Raw genomic sequence first — 18788 nt, 5'->3', positions numbered from 1 at the left:
ACATTGCTGGGGCTGTAGCTGAGTGGTAGAGTTTTCTAACATGCTCAAAGCCCTGGGCTCAATCCCCACCACTGCAGGAAGGAAAAACAGATACAGCGATTCTAGCAGGTCCAGGCTTCTCTGCCTTTCAAACAATCCTTTCCCACATTCATTTTTTGTATGCTGTTTAAGCAAAATATGACAGGAAAGAATGTGTCTCAAAAGAGTCTTAGAAAAAAATTTAAATCACTCATAACTCCTGGGAAAAGGTTTACAACAGTGTATTTGATCACTTTTAAGGTTTTTTAATGTCACATTCAATACACGGCCGTAACATCAAAATATAGGTAAATTCAAAATTAACATGCTGCCATATCCAATTTCTTCATTCTTGAGAAAAAGAGCAAAGAAAAATTCCTCAAAGGGGAAGCACCGTTACTTTCAGTGAAACCCTCACAGCCTTCTCAGGCAGAGTCTAACTGGCTGTCGGGCATCTATCTGTCCACCAGCGTAGGACCTGACCTGTAACATTTGTCAATGTTTCTTGAATGGCTGGCTCAGTTCTCTTCAGGCCGATAATCCCAGGAATTGTGCAGGTCCACCACGACCGCAGAGCCATCACTACTCAAACACACCGAATCGGCAATAAGGGCCCTCAGTCTCTCCTCGCCGACATGAAAACGGTGTAATTTGGGATAAGCCAGGAGTCTCTGCAGCGGTACGAAAAACTTGTCTCCTTCACAGAAGGGTTTGGGTGACCCCTCTATCCTGGTTTTCTCGGCCTCTGTGAAGACTGAGCCCAGCAGTAAGTGGGGGTTCCAGGAGGTGTCTGTGGTGGGTAGCTTGGGGCCCACTTCCTTCTCCCGTTCTCTCAGCATTCGCCCGTGGCACAATCGCAGGTGGTCCACCTGGATCAACACTTCCCCGACCAACACAAATTTCAGCATCTTTTCCTGCTGTAAACTTGGGTAGGTGGTCGTATAAACCTGAAAGAAACAGAACACGCTGAATACAGGAAAAAGTTAAGGCCATCAGTAACTCTCTGCCACGTAAGAATCAACTCTATGTCCATGTGTGCTGTATGTCCAAAACGCCTCAACATCAGCACTGAGTTCAAATCCCTCCTCAAACAAAACAAAACAAAACAGGCAAATGCCTCCGTTGAAGCAGTTGGGGGGTCAAACTCTCATATTCATGACCTATTTGCTTTCTGATTCTAATGCCAAATCCACAGTGAAGCTGCCACCAATTTACATTAACCCAATATTTCTACTTGGAATTAAAGGGGAAAGGGAGGGAAGGAAGGAAATCAGTTAAGAGTAATGGCACACAGAGGCTAAGGCAGGAAGGCTGCTTCCCCAGGAGTTCAAGGCTACTCTGGGCAACAGAGTTAAGACCCTGACCCAAAGAAAGAAAAAACAATAGAGCCTGGTACCAGAAGTTTACGCCTGTAATCCTAGCTCCTCAGGAGGCTGAGATCTGAGGATCATGGTTCAAAGCCAGCCTAAGCAGGGAAGGCCATAAAATCTCCAATTAAGCACCAAAAAAGAGCTGGAAGTGGAGTTGAGGCTCTAGTGGTAGAGCACCAACCTTGAGCAAAAAAAGCTCAGGGACAGGGCCTAGGCTCCAAGTATAAGCCCCAGGACCAACACACAAAAAAAGAAAATAGAATAGTTAAGCCGAAGAGATGAATGTGTTCCTTTTGGAGGATCAGATGCTTTTGTGTATATTCTAAAAACAGAACCCAGGTCCTTGTGAGTGGTAGGTGAGGGCTGTTCTACAATGCTATGTTCCCAGCCCAGAGCTCAGTTCTAATAGTCATTTCTTGAATCTATCAGGGGAGAAGAAGTTGCTGGTTTTCTCTTTACAAATGAGGCTGCTTAAGTATTGCTTTGAAATACTCTAAGAATACCTCTAACAGACACTGTTCCTCATAAAATGCCTTGAGAAGAAGTGGCACTGTAGCTCAAGTGGTAGAGCACTAGCCTTGAGCTGAAGAGCTGAGGGACAGCGCTCAGGCCCAGAGTTCAAGGCACACGACCGACCAAAAGTAAAAAAAAATAAAAATAAATCTTTAAAAAAAAAGGGCTGGGAAGGTGGCTCAGTGGTAGAGCACTTGCCTTGCATGCATGAGGCCCTGGGTTCAATTCCTCAGCACCACATAAGCAAAAAAAGAAAAAAGTCAGAAGTGGTGCTGTGGCTCAAGTGGTAGAGCCTTGAGCTGAAGAGCTGAGGGATAGCGCCCAGGCCCAGAGTTCAGGCCCCAGTGACCAGACCCCCCCCCCCAAAAAAAAAATGCCTTGAGAAATTCCAAGAAGACACAGTGGCACACACCTATAATCTTGGTTACTCTGAAGGCTGAGATTAGAAAGACTGCAATTGAAGTCAGCTTAGGCAAAAAGTCCACAAAATGCCATCTCAACACAAAAACCTGGGCACAGTGGTGCAGGTCTGTCAGATAGCGTAGTTGAGATAACTATGGTAGGAGCATAAACATTGCGATCCAGGTTGGCCTTGGGAAAAAGAAAGAACCTACCTTAAAACTACTCAGAGCAAAAAGGATTGGAGGCATGGCTCCAGTAGTAGAGCACCTGCCTACCAAGTATTAAGACCTAGCACTCAAATCCAATACCATTAAAAAGATGAAGCCAAGTCCCAGTGCCTCATGCCAGTAAGCCTAACTACTTAGGAGGCTAAGAGGCTAAGGTCTGAAGATTGCAGTTCAAAGGCAGCCCAGGCAGAAAAGTCCCCGTGAAACTCTTATCTCCAATTAGTGACTCAAAAGCCAGAAGTGGAGCTGTGGCTCAAAATGGTAGAACACTAGCCTTGAGTGAAAGAGCTCAGGGACAGTGCCCAGGTCCTGAGTTCAAGCCCCATGACTGATTCCCCCACACCCAAAAAATAAACCACCCAAGATGCCAGGAAGTCTCTAGGGATAGAAACCAACATAGACCAACAATAGATCAACTCTAGTCATAGCCTTCAGGATCTTTCAAGACTAAGAACACTGACATTCATCTTGGAGATTTTCACCAAATTTTTAAAAATTCACCATCCCGGGCTGGGAAGGTGGCTCAGTGGTAGAGCGCTTGCCTTGCATGCCTGAGGCCCTGGGTTCGATTCCCAGCACCACATAAGCAAAAAGAAAAAAACCGGAAGTGGCACTGTGGCTCAAGTGGTAGAGCACTAGCCTTGAGCTGAAGAGCTGAGGGACAGCGCCCAGGCCCAGAGTTCAGGCCCAATGACCGGACCCCAAAAAAAAAAAAAAAAAAAAAAAAAAAATTCACCATCCAACCAATGTACTTGCAAGGAGTTCCTCCTCACAAAGAATGCTTAATACTCACAGCTTTATAAACATGCTGGTCGTGCTGCTCTGAAGCACAGGATTCTAGAGCCTTCCCACTGGTTTTCCGGAAGACGCCTATCTGGGTACAGTACCCAACATGCTCAGCTCCCACTGGAGGCTCCCCTACCCCAGTGAACTCCACAGAGTAGTTATAGCAATTTGCCACTTGTAAAGCCCTGAAACAAAATAATAAGGAAAAAAGAGTCTCAACAAAGAACTAGTTTTAAGTAACTAAACAAGCATTAAATAAAGTCCAATCACAGTAGAAAACACAGAAAAGATAATAACAATTCTAATCCAGCTGTGGTGGTACACATCTGTAATCTAAGCACGAGGGAGGATTAGGCAGAAGGATCAGGGATTGAGTTCAAGGACAGTCTGGGCTACGCAGCAAGATCCAGTCTTAAGAAAACAAAAGCCAAACACTGGTGGCTCACACCTGTCATCCTGGCTACTCAGAGGCTAAGATCTAAGCACCTTGGTACAAAGTCAGCCTGGGCCAGAATGTCCATACAACTCTTATCTCCAATTAGCCAGCAAAAATCCAGAAGTGGAGCTGTGACTCCAAGTGGTAGAATGCCAGCCTTCAGTTAAAAAAAAAAAAAAAAAGCTAAGGGATAGCGCTCAGATCCTGAGTTTAAGCCCCAAAATTGACACATAAAAACTACATTAATAAATGTGTCAAAAACATAACAAAAATCTTCTAAGTGCCAGGTGCCAGTGGGCTACTCAGGAGGCTGAAATCTGAGGACTGTGGTTCAGAGCCAGCCTGGGCAGGAGTGAGACTCTTATCTCCAATAAACCACCAGAAGTGGCACTGTGGCTCAAGTGTAGAGCCCTCGCCTTGAGCTGAACAGCTGAGTGACAGCACTTAGGCCCAGAGTTCAAGCCCCACGACAGACCCCCCCCTCAAAAAATCTAAGTTACACATTCTTAGACCACTATATAATGCAGCAACAACAGCAAGGATTGCCTGGCTTCTGTGAGAAGCAGAGGCAGTAACATAGTACCAGTTTCCAAGTTACCACAAGAGTATGGAAAAGGCAAAATTAAGGGGCAGGCAGAGAAAGAGAGGGGTAGATGAGGAGGAAATGGGAGCAAACCCAAGGAGCCACCCTTGGTCTGAGGCTCACCTCACAGCCTTCCTCATTTTACATCTCATCCCAACCCCAAAGCTACAGATGCCTTCAACCCAAACAGTACCTGGCAGCCCTCACACCCTTTCCACAGCTGCCCAAGTGTGGTGGTTCCCTTGTGGATCTCTTTACCTGGAATTCTACTCAAGGAAGAAATAATTTAGGTAAGATATAAGGATTAAGGTTTACTGTTTAAGCTTTAAACTCCAGAAGGATTCCCAACAAACAAACAAAACCCTTGGGAACGAACCAGGTCTGAAACTCCACTCTACTCCACTCAAATTTATGATCCGCATCTCTCAGGGTCACTGTAGGAAACAGGGGGTTGAATTCAGAGTTTGGTGTGCTGATGACAATCATGGCTGGTGACAGGTATCCAAATACCACTTCAGGAAATCTGGCCAGGTCATCTGAATCCAAATGTTCTATTCTAAAATGGTTAATAGGGGAAAATATAATAATTGTAGCTTCACTTGAAAGTAAATAATTTAGCAAATTCCTAATCAATTCCTACTCGATTTAGCAAAAATAATTCCTATCTCATGTTGATTTCTCCCTTCTTTGAATATACTACTGCCATGAGCCACCGCAATTATATATACTTTTCTACATATTCTAATCCTTGCCTGCCCACCCTCAACTCTTCCCTCAGTACTCTCTTAGCCAACACTAAGGTCCTTTGCTGTGCTCTAAAGAACTCATTGTCAAAAACTCCTCAAAAAGGTATCTGAGCTTGACCTCCTTGGTAAAATGTACCAAGAAAAAACATTGGACTATAGTATTTTCAGAAAAAATACACTCCCTTGGGCTGGGAAGGTGGCTCAGTGGTAGAGTGCTTGCCTCACATGCATGAGGCCCTGGGTTCGATTCCTCAGTACCACATAAGTAGAAAAGGCCAGAAGTGGTGCTGTGGCTCATGTGGTAGAGCGCTAGCCTTGAGCAGAAGAGCTGAGGGAAGAGCTGAGGGACAGTGCCCAGGCCCAGAGTTCAGGCCCCAGGACCAACAAAAAAAAAATGCACTCCCTGGAGTGCAGGGTGGTAGAACATGTGCTACACAAGCCCAGAGCAATGTGTTCAATCCTCAACACCAAAAATAAATAAAGTTGGGCACCAGTGGTTCACATCTGTAATCCTAGCTATTCAAGAGGCTGAGATTCGAGAATCATGGAAGCCAGCCCAGGCAGGAAAGTCTATGAGTCTCATATCCAATTAACTACCAAAATGCCAAAGGTAGAGCTGTGGCTCAAGTGGTAGAGCACCATCCTTGAGCAAAAGAGATAAGGGGCTGAGTTTAAGCCCCAATACCATTTCAAAAAATAAATGAATACATGAATGTGCAAGCGCTCAATCTAGTAATGAAGTAATAGACCCAGATGGAGAGACCTTCTACAAAATAATTAGCATGTACTCTTCAGAAATAAAGGATGGGGGAAGGGGAAGCGTAGAAATGGTGGGACAAAGGGTGAACTAATTCAGCAGTAATACTTGCTAGACCCTATACTGGAAATGAACTATACAACTACAGGGCGGGGGGGGGGGGGGGGGGTGGGGGGGGGGGCAAGGGGTAAGTGGGGGAGGACTGGGAGAAAATGAGGGAGGGGGTGAGATTGTTCAGGAAAAAATATATACTCATTACCTGACTTATCTAACTGTAATCCCTCTGTACATCACCTTTACAATAAAAATTTTTTAAAGAAATAGAGGATGAGCCGGGCGCTGGTGGCTCACGCCTGTAATCCTAGCTACTCAGGAGGCTGAGATCTGAGGATCACGGTTCAAAGCCAGCCCGGGCAGGAGAGACCATGAGACTCCTATTTCCAATAAACCACCAGAAAACTGGAAGTGGCTCTGTAGCTCAAGTGGTAGAGCGTTCGCCTTGAGCTGAAGAGCTGAGGGACAGCGCCCAGGCCGAGTTCAAGCCCCACGGCCAACCAAAAAAAAAAAAAAGAAAGAAATAGAGGATGGACTAGGGCTACAGCGCTAGGGAAAAAAGGGTGAAATGGCAAATGAAGCATACTGAGAAGACCTGTTCAGATTAAAGAACAGATACCCAACAGACATAGTAACTAAGAACATTGTGTGATCCTGGACTGGTCTAAACTATCATTAAATTTTTAAAATAACTATAGAAAAATATTACTGGAACAAGTGATGAATTTTTAGTATGGACTATACATTAGCTAGTAATATAGTAAAAATATGTCACTGTTAAATTCCTTCATAAAGGATATTATGGTTATGGAAGGGAAGGCATTTTTTATTGGAAAAATGTGTTCAGCACACATAGGTAGAGGTTAAAAAAAAAAAGAAAACAGTGTCTCCAACTTACTTTCAAATTATTCAAAAGAAAAATACACATAGGAAATGAAGACAAGACTTAAATAAATGTGATCAAAGGTAGGCAATCAGTGAATCTGGGTGATGGACAGGAGAGTTCCTTGTACCAATTCTGCAACTGCTATAACTTTGTTATTAGAAACATTAGCAGAAAAAGAATCTGAAAAAAATACTGATATTCTATCTAATCAATGTGCCCTAAAACAAAAGCAAAACAAGCAAGCAAGCAAACAACACCACCAACAAAAAGGAAACCCGGGTTGGGAAGGTGGCTCAGCGGTAGAGTGTTTGCCTAGCAGGCATGAAGCTCTGGGTTCAATTCCTCAGCATCACATAAGCAGAAAAAGCCAGAAGTGGCGGTGTGGCTCAAGTGGTAGAGTGCTAGTCTTTTTTTTTTTTTCTGTCGGTCGTGGGGCTTGAACTCTGGGCCTGGGCGCTGTCCCTCAGCTCTTCAGCTCAAGGCGAGCGCTCTACCACTTGAGCTACAGCGCCACTTCCGGTTTTCTGGTAGTTTATTGGAGATAGGAGTCTCACGGTCTTTCCTGCCCGGGCTGGCTTTGAACCGCGATCCTCAGATCTCAGCCTCCTGAGTAGCTAGGATTACAGGCGTGAGCCACCAGCGCCCGGCTTTAGAGTGCTAGTCTTGAACTGAAGAGCTCAAGAGGGACAGCACCCAGGCCCAGAGTTCAGGCCCCATGACCAACCAAAAGAAATAAGAAAAAAAAAAAAGAAAACACACAAGTCTTAGACACTGACAAAACTGCTATAAAGAGCTCAAGCTTCAAACGAATTTCCAGGGAAACCAAGAGCTATGTAGAATAACATACATGAATAACATGAATAACGTAATGAGCCAATCTCCTTCTGAGACAAGGACACCCTTATCGGCACAGCGGCCCCTGATTCTCAGGACTGTGATGAGCTTCACAGAAAGATTGTATCACAACCTTTCAACCAGATACAGGAAGCAGCACTAAATTTAGATGAACTGATGAGCTGTTACTCTTCTCAGCCTAACCCTCTCCCAGCAGCCATAGCTCTGATTCTCTTGAATCCTCTTGCCCTGCTTGGCTTCTTTGCACTCTCTACACAATTCTATACACTGAAACTTAAGGTATTATAGTTCCCTGTGAAATGTCCCCCACAGGCTCCTATGTTGAGACACAAGACTCCAGCAGGTGGCACTATTTCAGAAACTTTACAAGGTGAGGCCTATTTTGGAGGAAGGAGGTCAGTAAGAGTTGTATTCTGGAGAGGCAGATTGGCCCTGGCTCCTTCTGTCCCTCTCTTCTTCCTGGCCACCATGAAGTAACTCTCTCTGCGATGATGTTCTGCCTTGCCACCGGCCCACAGCAATAGAGCAAGCTGGCTATGAAACGAAATTCCTGAATTCGAGAGCCAAAATAAATCTTTTCTCCTTTAAATTATCTCTTGGTATTTGTCGCAGCAAGGAGAAGTTTAATACATGTGGCCAGCGCATAACATAATTCTGCTACAATAAGTGGCTGCTTCATGATACATTAGAAAATAGGAGGAGCTGGGATTAGTAATACGCTCAGGAAAGAGCTTAACATATATAAACCATAAGTTCAATCTTCAGCACTGATTTTTGAAAAATTGATATACTTATGGGTAAATGGTAAAACCAAAATACTAGTTGCCTTTTGAGGGGGGGGGGGGGGAGAGGGGGGGAGATTACTAAGATCCTCATACTTGTTACAAACAGGAACTCTACCATTTAAGCCACACCACCAGCTCAGTGCCATTCTTATTCACTGTTCCTTTGATCTTCCTAAGTTTCCTGTAACTAATATCGAACATTAATTAGGTGCCTAAAATATGCCAGGCAACCAAAAAGGAGTGGGGGACAGGGGGGGTAAACTTTCTACTCAGGAGGAACAGTTCCATTACTGAGCATTAGAAATCAACCTGAATACACCAGTAAGCAAACCAATCTCAAAGTAAGCCTATTAATATTAAAAGATGGTATTAAGCCAGGCGCCAGTGGCTCACATCTGTAATTCTAGCTACTAAGGAGGCTGAGATCTGAAGATCGATTCAAAGCCAGCCTGAGCAGAAAGGTCTGTGAATCTCTTATCTCCAATTAGCCCCATGAAAAAAAAGAAAGAAAACTGTGTGCCCAGGCCCTGAGATCATGCCCAAGGACTGGCATAAAAAAAAGGTGAGCGTGAAGCATAAACCTTTTTGTAAACACTAGTCCCATATAAAGTACACAACTCCTTTGTAGAACAGTTCATTCCAGGGTTGAGGAAGGAATGGTGGGAGAGGAGCCTAGAACATTTTGTAATGTCAGAAAAAAGTGCTTACAAATAAGACATATCACAAAGACATCAATTTGATAGGCCTCCTCGGTGAGAAATCCTGAGATAATGAACAAGAAAATAAATGCAGTAATAAATCACAAACCATTTAAGTGTGAGAATGTGTGTGTGTGTGTGTGTGTGTGTGTGTGTGTGTTATCTGGGGGCATGCCTATCAAGTTATAATAGCACATATCTATAATCCCAGCAGGAGGGGCAGGAAGATGACTACCGCAAGAGGATAATAAAGGAATTCATGAGTTCCACTTATGGGAGAACTGTTATGCATAGTAAAATGCCAGGGATAATATATAAATGTAGAAGGAAAACTGGAGTTGCAGAACACATTTGCCACCATTTTATTTTTTAATTTTATTTATTTATTTTTGCCGGCTGTGGGGCCTGAACTCTGGGCCTGGGCACTGTCCCTCAGCTCTTCAGCTCAAGGCTAGCGCTCTACCACTTGAGCCACAGCACCACTTCCAGCTTTTTCTGCTTATGTGGTGCTGCGGAATCGAACCTGGGGCCTCATGTATGCAAGGCAAGCACTCTACCACTGAGCCACCTTCCCAGCCACTTGCCACCATTTTAATAAAGACAAGTCAGACAAGAAGCACTGTTGATGCTAAATCTAGGTAAATATAGATGAGGAACAAAATATCTACATGGACTCAGTAAGCCTCTGCCCAGATTGCCTGCTCATGGTGTGGAAAATCAAACCAGCAATAATACACAAGAGCAAACACACACCATGACTGGGAAGATCAAAATTAGCATTGAAGAGACAGGCAAGCATTATATACGCCCAATGGGATGCCCGGGGAAGGACCTGGATACCCTTTGCAGTGACCTAAACACTTAGGGTACTAACATTATTGAAGCTAATTCTCCCTTGTTGTTACTAGAGTTTAAAACTTACAATTCGATGCATGTTATCAAGTCAAATCCAAGCAAACGAGAGTCTCTCTCTACAACAGATCCATGATATAAGGTAACAGTCAAATCCAGATCCCGGGGTTTTACAAATTCTCCCAAATAAGGAGATAAATGATGTCTGGAAAAAAAAATGATTGCAAAAGTAAGAAACATTCTCAACACAAAAGTTATTTAGAAGTTCTCACACTGGGGGTGGCTCCATGGAACAGTGTTTACCTAGCATATGGGACCCTGGGTTTGATCCCTAGCCCTATAAAAATAAAAAGAAGCTGAGCATTGGTGACTCAACCCTGTAATCCTAGTTACTCAGGAGGCTGAGATCTGAGGATCAAGGTTCAAAGCCAGCCCAGGCAGAAAAGTCTATGAGCCTCCTAATCTCCAACTAAGCACCCAAAAATCTGGAAATGGAGCTGTAGCTCAAGTGGCTAGCCTTGAGCAACAAAATCTCCTGGACAGTGCCCAGGTCTTGATTCAATCCCCAGGAATGACAAAAAGTAAAAAAAGAAAAAGAAAAGGAAATTCTCACTAGCTATGTAACTCAGAACTTTCTACCTACAGTGATGTAAATCAGCCTTCGCTGTTTACCTCATCTTCACAAACTAAACAGTAGGTCCTAGGGTAACTTCCTCTAATAGCAGGAAGTTACTGGCCAAGGAGAACAAGATTCTGAATATCAGCTTTTGTTCTCATTTGAATATTTAGTCTTCCAGCTCTCTTTGTACCAATAATGTTCGGCTTTGTGTTCTTTAGGGGAAAAAAATAATCTGTGAAAATGTGATATATTAGAGAAGTGGAAAGTGGAAAGGGAAGTAGTGGAATGAAGGAGCCAAGCACACCTGAAGTAGACTTGTTTTATAAACCCACCACCACCACCACTGCCGCCGCCGCCACTTTAGCAACCACACTCAAAACCAATGCTCTTGGAAAACAAACCACATCCCCATCATATCACTAAGTATTACCCATTAGACTGTAATTTTTCCACATCGATATCTACCCCAACAAGCAGTTGAATGCATGGGTAGATTTTTAGCAGCCTTAGGAGCTCAGTATCACCACATCCCAGGTCTGCAACCTGTAGATGAGACAGAATATCATTTCAAAGACATTTGTAGCCACAGAAGTATGGACAACAATACTGGGGAGGGGGGAGATTGTGTAACAGTAGTAAACCACAATAAAATTATTGTATAGAACAGTCTTTTGGGTAGTATATTGTACACAAAAAGCAAATTAATCTGAGACTTTATACACCTGAGTATACGTAAGTGGCAATGGTGAAAATAAAAGAAGTTCCTATTCCCAAATAACTGATATCTATTGGATGAATGAAAAAGGGAGAAAGATGGGGACATGTTCACATAGAATCAGAATTTGGAGTCTTAAACATTCTTGGTATGTTTCAGCAAGAAATGCTCTTACCACACAAAGTTTCACAAAGTTTTCACAGAGCCTCATTAATTGTTTTGATAAAACAATCACAGCAAGCCACATGTCATTCTCAATTAATCTCCAAACAGCTAAAAAGACCATTTGAGATGCTTTGAGTACAAATGTGCATAATGGCACAGACTTCAACATCTGCATCTTTGCGCCCATGTGCAGAGACAGACACAGTGCAGTTTAAAAAAAAAAAAAGGGAAGCCCACACATACTGAAGAATCTTACTTGAGTTTAACACAGGGAAGAAAAAGAAACCTAGAAGTTCATCTTACCAACATCTAGTTTACAGCTAGAATAGCAAATCCATGAGGATACTAACCAGGTATATATGTTCATCTATGTACGAAATCATGACTTTCCTCAGAAGTTGAAGAGCAGACCTGTTAAGCCATTATCAAAGCTTGTTCCTTTTTCTGTTTCATGTGTTGTCCAGACTAGTCACAAACTCCTAGGCTTAACCAATCCACTTGCCTCAGCCTCCCAAATGGCTATGACTACAAGTGTGGGCCATCTTGGCCCACTTACCCAATTTACAAAGAATCGCAACACCTGTGGCCACAATACCAGTTTGATGCTCTGACTAACTCCAAAAATGTGGACTCTACAAGATCAATCACATCCAATTAAGATTCTCTTCCCATTTAAGCGTGGCAATGTTGACCTCCACCTGATCCCTGTGCTCCTGGTAAGAGATTAAAGGATCTGCTAGGCTTTATGTTCTGAGAAAGGAACTCTGCAAGGAATACCAGCCTCCATAAGCCAAATATGATGATGTTTCCACTCTATCTGTTGCTTCTGAAGAATGGAAACAAAATTCCCTTAACCACACTTTCCCTTAATGACTCTTCCTTGTTCTATGCCTCTCTGCTATGACCTGTCCTGAGCAGGAGCAAATACAGTCTCTCTACAAGAATCCTCCATATGCCTGTAGTCCTACTTCCTCAAGAGGATGAAGCACAGTCCCTTGAGCCCAGAGTTCAAGAGCAGCCTAGACAACATAGTCAGACCCTATCTCCAAAAAAAAAAAAAAAAAAAAATCACCAGCTGCTGGTGGCTCACATTTGTAATCCTAGCTACTCAGGAGGCTGAGATCTGAGAAGGCAGATCTGAGCCTAGGCAGGCAAGTCCGTGAGACTCTTATCTACAATTAAGCACCAAAAAATCCAGAATGGAGGCTGTAGCTCAAGTGGTAGAACAGTAGCCTTGAGCAAAAATGTTCAGGGCTAATGCCCAGGTTGGTCCTGAGTTCAAGCCCCAGGACAAGACACACACACACACACACACACACACACCCTCCTCATAATTTAGCTGAAGGGCTAATGCCCAGGTTGGTCCTGAGTTCAAGCCCCAGGACAAGACACACACACACACACACACACACACACACACACACACACACACACACACACACACACACACACACACACACACACACACACACACACACACACACACACACACACACCCTCCTCATAATTTAGCTGAAGGGCTAATGCCCAGGTTGGTCCTGAGTTCAAGCCCCAGGACAAGACACACACACACACACACACACACACACACACACACACACACACACACACACACACACACACACACACACACACACACACACACACACACACACACACACACACACACACACACACACACACACACACACACACACACACACACCCTCCTCATAATTTAGCTGAAGGGCTAATGCCCAGGTTGGTCCTGAGTTCAAGCCCCAGGACAAGACACACACATACACATACACACACACACACACACACACACACACACACACACTCCTCATAATTTAGCTGAACTCATGGCTACTATGCTTAACACAAGACATCTAGAGATTTTGGTCACGGCTTGCTTTCCTGGTGGGCATACCTGTCTGAACTTAGGAAGCTGAAGCAGTAGAATCACTTGAGCCCAAGAGTTTGGAACTAGCCTACACAACAGAACCAGACCTTGTATCTAAAGTCTCTCTTTGGACTGGGGTTGTAACTCAGTGGTTCAGCCCTTGTCTAACATGCCAAAGCCCTGAGTTGAATCTCCAGCACAAGGAAAGAAAGAAGAAAAGAATTTCACTTTACTCCTTACTAGTGTTGACAAACACTTGATAGGATCGACTTAGTACTTAAATGTTTGGAAATCAAGATACCTACCTTCTTGGGTCTATGACGATCCACTAAATCTCTAACAAACTGGTATCGCTGCTTGTATAGTGGAGGTTTAAACTTTATTACCTTCTCTGGGCAAACTTCTTCAAAATTATGAGCCACCACACTATTGCACTGAAAGCATTAAAAAAAATCATTAGGCAGCAGTGCACTTCCTCCACAGTCCTTACACCTTAGTTTCCATGGAAAGGAACATCACCCATAAATCTATTTAAAACCAACCATTAGAAGCCACTAAAGGGATGGGCTTTTATAGACTGAACTGCCAAAGCCTATGGTCTGGATAGACAGGGAGCTAGAAAATATTTTACTAATTAAGAGTCCACCAAACTTTGGTCACCTCCTCTGAGCCTCTACCAGGCATGTTAATAATCTCAGTCTAGTCTCTGACCTGCATAGCACAGTTTTAGCAAGAATTCAACTAATCAGCTCACAACAAATCTTGCTATTATTTGATTTATGATCACTTTCATGATCTAATCAAAAAATCAAAGTAAGTTTATTTGAAAGTAAAAGGAGAGCATGAAGAAAGCAATGGAGGAGTTCTACTAATCAAATTGTTTATTGCCTACCGCTGATGTCCAAACTCATGGCCTTCAGCAGGATTCCTAGTAAATATTAATGACAAGAACCTTACTAGCCTTAATGCTTCCTCGTAACCATCTAGCCACTCACACTATGCTCCACATTTTACCCCTTGGATTCAAAGACGCAGCTGCCTTTGCTGTATGCATCTAGGTTGAAAAGCCCTTCAGCCATGCTCTTGCAATAGTCCTAAATTAAATAATGTTAATCTTTCCTTCAATAGACTCTCTCCCAAAAAGGAGGATTTATAAGGCTAATCTATATATATCCATATTATAATAAAGGAGTAGACTAAAAGGTCCTTGATAGCTAGAGTAACTGTTCAATAAAAATAAGACACATGCAGGGTTGGGGATATAGCTTCAAGGTAGAGGTCTTGCCTTGCATGTGGTCCACAGCAGTACAAACACATTCCATACATGCAACTCTTTTTCTGTGCTGGTAATCCATCACAGAGCCTCGTGCATGCTAGGCAAACACTCCACCAATGAGCTATACTTCCAGCCCGATGGCTATTTTTAAATAAAATTGATGCCTACTGAACAGCAAGGATCTACAGCTTGGGTTTCTCAAGTGCGGGTCCCAAACCAGTGGCATCTTCACCTGGAAACTTTATACAAATAAAAATTCTTCGGCATCAATCAAGACCTCCTTAAACACACTCCACATTTAAAAATCTCTAGGTAAACTGGATGCTAGTGGCTCACACCTGTAATCCCAGCTACTCAGAAGGCTGAAATCTGAGGCTGATGATTCAAAGCCAGCCCAGGTAAACAAAAAGCTGTGGGGCTGTGGCTCTCAAGTGGTAGAGTGGAAAAACTAAGCAAGAACTTGAGGCTCTGAGTTCAAACCCCAGTACCAACACACACATTTGCACATTCATCCCAAACTGTGTTTTTTTTGGGGGGAGGGGGAAGTAACTCTACATTACTTTGAAAACACCCAATGTGGATATTCCCTGCATGTGTCACCTCTTTTAGTTCAACATCCTCCTAAATGTTGTAGATTTTTTTTGTAATCTCCTCACAGTACACCACTGTAATAACTCCTAGTCATTATAAGAGGATATGAATGGTAGCATTTACCAGAATGTTCTTTTCTTCCATTTCCATTGTTTCCAAGTTGGGGTTGAGACAAAACGCAGATATATCCTTCAAACTCTGTATAAGACAATCGGCAGCCACTGAGCTGTAATTATCAAATATTCATTTTTATAAGATGTCTGGAAAGGACGGCCAGACAAGATGGAAAAGAGACTGAGCTCTTTCCCCTCCTCAAGTTTTACCATGAAACACAGGATTTGTTTGAGCAGACAGGTTCATCTCCTAAATCAACATTCCCTCCTTTTACTATTGTTTCAACGTGGTAACCAACTTCAGAGTCCTGCCTGTTTTCACTGCTTAGGTATACTCAATCAACCTCATCCACATGGCTCCCAGGAACTTTTTCAAGATGGAAACTTTGAGGGGGGAACGGGGAAGTGTGGGAGAGGAAGCCTTTCAGAAACTAAGGACGCTGCAACACGGATCCAGTTCCCTCCGAGCTTTTACATGGTGAATCCTCGAATGCACAGATCCCCCCCATCTACTGTCCACTCCCACTGAGCCTCGAGTTCGAGCCCCAGGTCCAGCTACCAGCTCTTAAGGCAATTCCCTCCTGGCGATGAAGAGAAAGAGCACACGGGCCATCTTTAGGAAGCGTCCCGGGTCGCAACTCTTACCTTCCCAGTCGGAGGCCAGCCCGAGGTGCGAAGCCCTGCAGCGGGCAGGCGGCAGGGGGGGAAGCGCCCAGGCCGCGGCCGCCGCCCCCAATTTAACTCCAAGGCCCCGCCCCCGGCGCCCCGTGCGGCGCGGTCACGTGACGTTACCCGCCCGCCGCCACCCCTGCGCGGCCCCGCCGCCGGGTGCGCTCAGTCTCCGGCCCGATCCGGCCCGACGCCGCCGCCCTGCGCAGGACCCATCCCTCCAGGCTCCGGACTCCAAACGCGTCGGTTTTGGGGGTCTCAACGGCCGCAGTGGCGCATGCCCCGAGGCCATTTTCGAGGTCTTCATCCGAACCTTGCGGGGAACCACGACCCCCCCCCCCTCCCCACGCCCCGCCACATCCCCGGCCTCGCGCTGCGGCCTTCCGCCCCGGGTCGGCAGGGCTGTTGGGTTCCTGGCGCTTCCCCCTCCCGCCCTCCGCCCCGTTCGAGGCCCCGCGTCCGCCTGAGAGATCTAGAAACGGTCCTGGCCAATAGCAGGTGACACATGGGGCCGGCCCGGCGAGAGCCGACCTCTGACCCCGGGGCAGGTCACCTACGGAGGCCTTCGGGGACTGCAGGCGGGGTACACTTGATCCCAAACACCGAAATACCAAGAGCGGGGTTCTTCCAGCTACCCACACACATACACCCCAACCCAACCGGCTCTTTAATCCACAGGCAGTAGGCCGGGCTTCTGACCCCAGAAAAGGTCATCTGTGTCCCGGCCAGAGTCTCCAGCTGGACATTTTATATGTAAAGAGATACCGAGCTGTTATTGTGAGTGTTTGGGGAGAGCTGGAAGGAAAGAGCCCGGGAAGGTGCTGTCCTGCCAGATGTACTCCAGTTTGAAAAGTCACACCCCCCCATCGCGTGACCAGGGAGTGAGTGCTAGAGCTCTACCTCTCGCGAGAGGAAAGGCTTGAGCGCGCTCCCGCCGCAGTCAGCCGCCGGCCTCGCCTTCTCGGAGCCCCGCCCACTTCTCGTCTTCACGTTCCCCACCTGGAACCAGCCCGCGGGCGGGCGTGACGTCACGACGCCGTGCGTGGCGGCGGCGGCGCAGGGGGGGCGTGTCTGCCGCCAGGCGTCGAAGGAGGAGGAGGAAGTTGTTCCCACTACGCCCATCGCCGGGCGCGGAGTGGAGTCCTGGTCCACGCCGCCGCGTCGCCTCCAGCTCCCCTGCGTGTGTTCTCGGCGCCGCTGCTACCCTCCCTCAGGCCCGCCGCTTACCCCGGGGGTCTATGGAAGGACCCCCTCAACCTGGCTCATCGACGGAGCAGACGAGCAAACCGTTATTATTGGTTTCGGGGGGAAATACCAAGAGGCCATTTCTGATCACAAAAGGGCTGCGGGCCCTTGTATCGCTGGAATCGCCGAGGGATCGCCAGGTGAAACGGCTCCTCCTCATCCGGGAGAGGTGGGAAGCTCAGCAGCACACAGACGTGGCTACCCATCCTCGGGCATCTCCGGACCCCTGGGCTGCACAGGGCCAGAGGCCCCCTCTTTTCTCACCAGGACAGCCCTTCTGTGCAGACACGCCTTCCTGAAACTGATGGGGGTCTTTGACCCAGACCCAGACACACGACCGTTTTTACTTCAGCAAAAGAGTGAACCCACAGAGCCTTGCGTTGGAAGCCAAGCCCCCAAAAGGTGCCCAAAACCATGCTAGAGGAGCAGGCAACCACAGCTGCAGAACTGAAGAGGCACGTGGAGTTGCTTGTGGCTGAGAATGAAAGATAAAGAAAACAACTAAAAGCAGAAAAGGCCAGACTACTGAAAGGTCCAGTAGACGAGGAGCTGGACGTCGATGCTGACTTTGTAGAAAAGTCTTGAGTTGGGGAGCTTGCCACCACAGGCAGAGAACAGCCACAGCCTGGTCAACTTGGCAGGTTTGTGGCAAATACCGGGAAAGACAAGAACATTCCAATACCCAGTCTTCCTCCCTTGGATTTTCCGTCTCCAGAACTTCCACCGATGGAGCTCTCTGAAGATATTCTGAAAGGACTTATGATTAATTAAAATGAAAGCCATTAGAGAGGTCAGAAAAGGAAATTATTCAGTAACAGATCAGTCACTCCAGACACGAATAAAAAGGGAAAACCACACCTGAGGGTAATCCTGGAAATATGTCATCATCTGGCACAACCTGGGAGAAGAGGCTTGCCAGGACTTGAAAACAGTCACTGCGAAGTGTGTCGCATACCTGATTCACTGACTTGAGCTAATGATTCCAACTTGGCAGGCACTAAACTTTTGGAGGTTTGTTTTCTCCTGATACAAACCAAATGGCTACCTAGAATAAGAATTTTTGTTAGCTTCAGTATTAAATGTATAAAAACAGTATGTCACACATAATCTGTAATGTCATAAATGATAATGCAAACCCTAAGTAATAGGGTAGCCTGAGGGGCTGCCTTGTATCTGAAACATGCTTTCTTTTTTTTTGGGGGGGGGGGGGGTCCGGTCGTGGGGCCTGAACTCTGGGCCTGGGCGCTGTCCCTCAGCTCTTCAGCTCAAGGCTAGCGCTCTACCACTTGAGCCACAGCGTCACTTCCGGCTTTTTTCTTTTTGCTTATGTGGTGCTGCGGAATCGAACCCAGAGCCTCGAGCATGCAAGGCAAGCGCTCTACCACTGAGCCACCTTCCCAGCCCCCTGAAACATGCTTTCTATCATGCAGTGACTATGCATTCTGCTATACACAGTCTGTTTAAACTATATATGCCATGTTTCATACTGTGCACTACTCATAACATGATGATAACCTCAAGACTACCAGGAAAAATATTTAA

The 18788-nt window shown here is 45.6% G+C and overlaps 1 protein-coding gene and 1 pseudogene across 1 annotated transcript; one reads left to right on the top strand and one right to left on the bottom strand.

The window, feature by feature from the left end:
* Window positions 1-243: 243 nt before the first annotated feature.
* On the bottom strand, window positions 244-16056 carry Henmt1 (HEN methyltransferase 1). Its single transcript, XM_042678267.1, has 8 exons — window positions 15978-16056; window positions 15343-15445; window positions 13658-13786; window positions 11018-11130; window positions 10039-10173; window positions 4712-4891; window positions 3324-3501; window positions 244-965 (listed from the first exon to the last, which is right to left on the bottom strand). The coding sequence occupies exons 2-8, from the start codon at window positions 15367-15369 to the stop codon at window positions 537-539; spliced, it is 1191 nt and encodes a 396-aa protein (XP_042534201.1). The 5' UTR covers window positions 15370-15445; window positions 15978-16056; the 3' UTR covers window positions 244-536.
* A 450-nt stretch (window positions 16057-16506) lies between these two features.
* Window positions 16507-18426, top strand: LOC122109554 (annotated as a pseudogene).
* Window positions 18427-18788: the final 362 nt, after the last annotated feature.

Source organism: Dipodomys spectabilis, unplaced genomic scaffold (genome assembly GCF_019054845.1).
Source record: "Dipodomys spectabilis isolate Male_0828 unplaced genomic scaffold, ASM1905484v1 ptg000002l, whole genome shotgun sequence".
Classification (NCBI taxonomy): domain Eukaryota; kingdom Metazoa; phylum Chordata; class Mammalia; order Rodentia; family Heteromyidae; genus Dipodomys; species Dipodomys spectabilis.
This window is presented reverse-complemented; position numbering and strand designations above follow the sequence as displayed.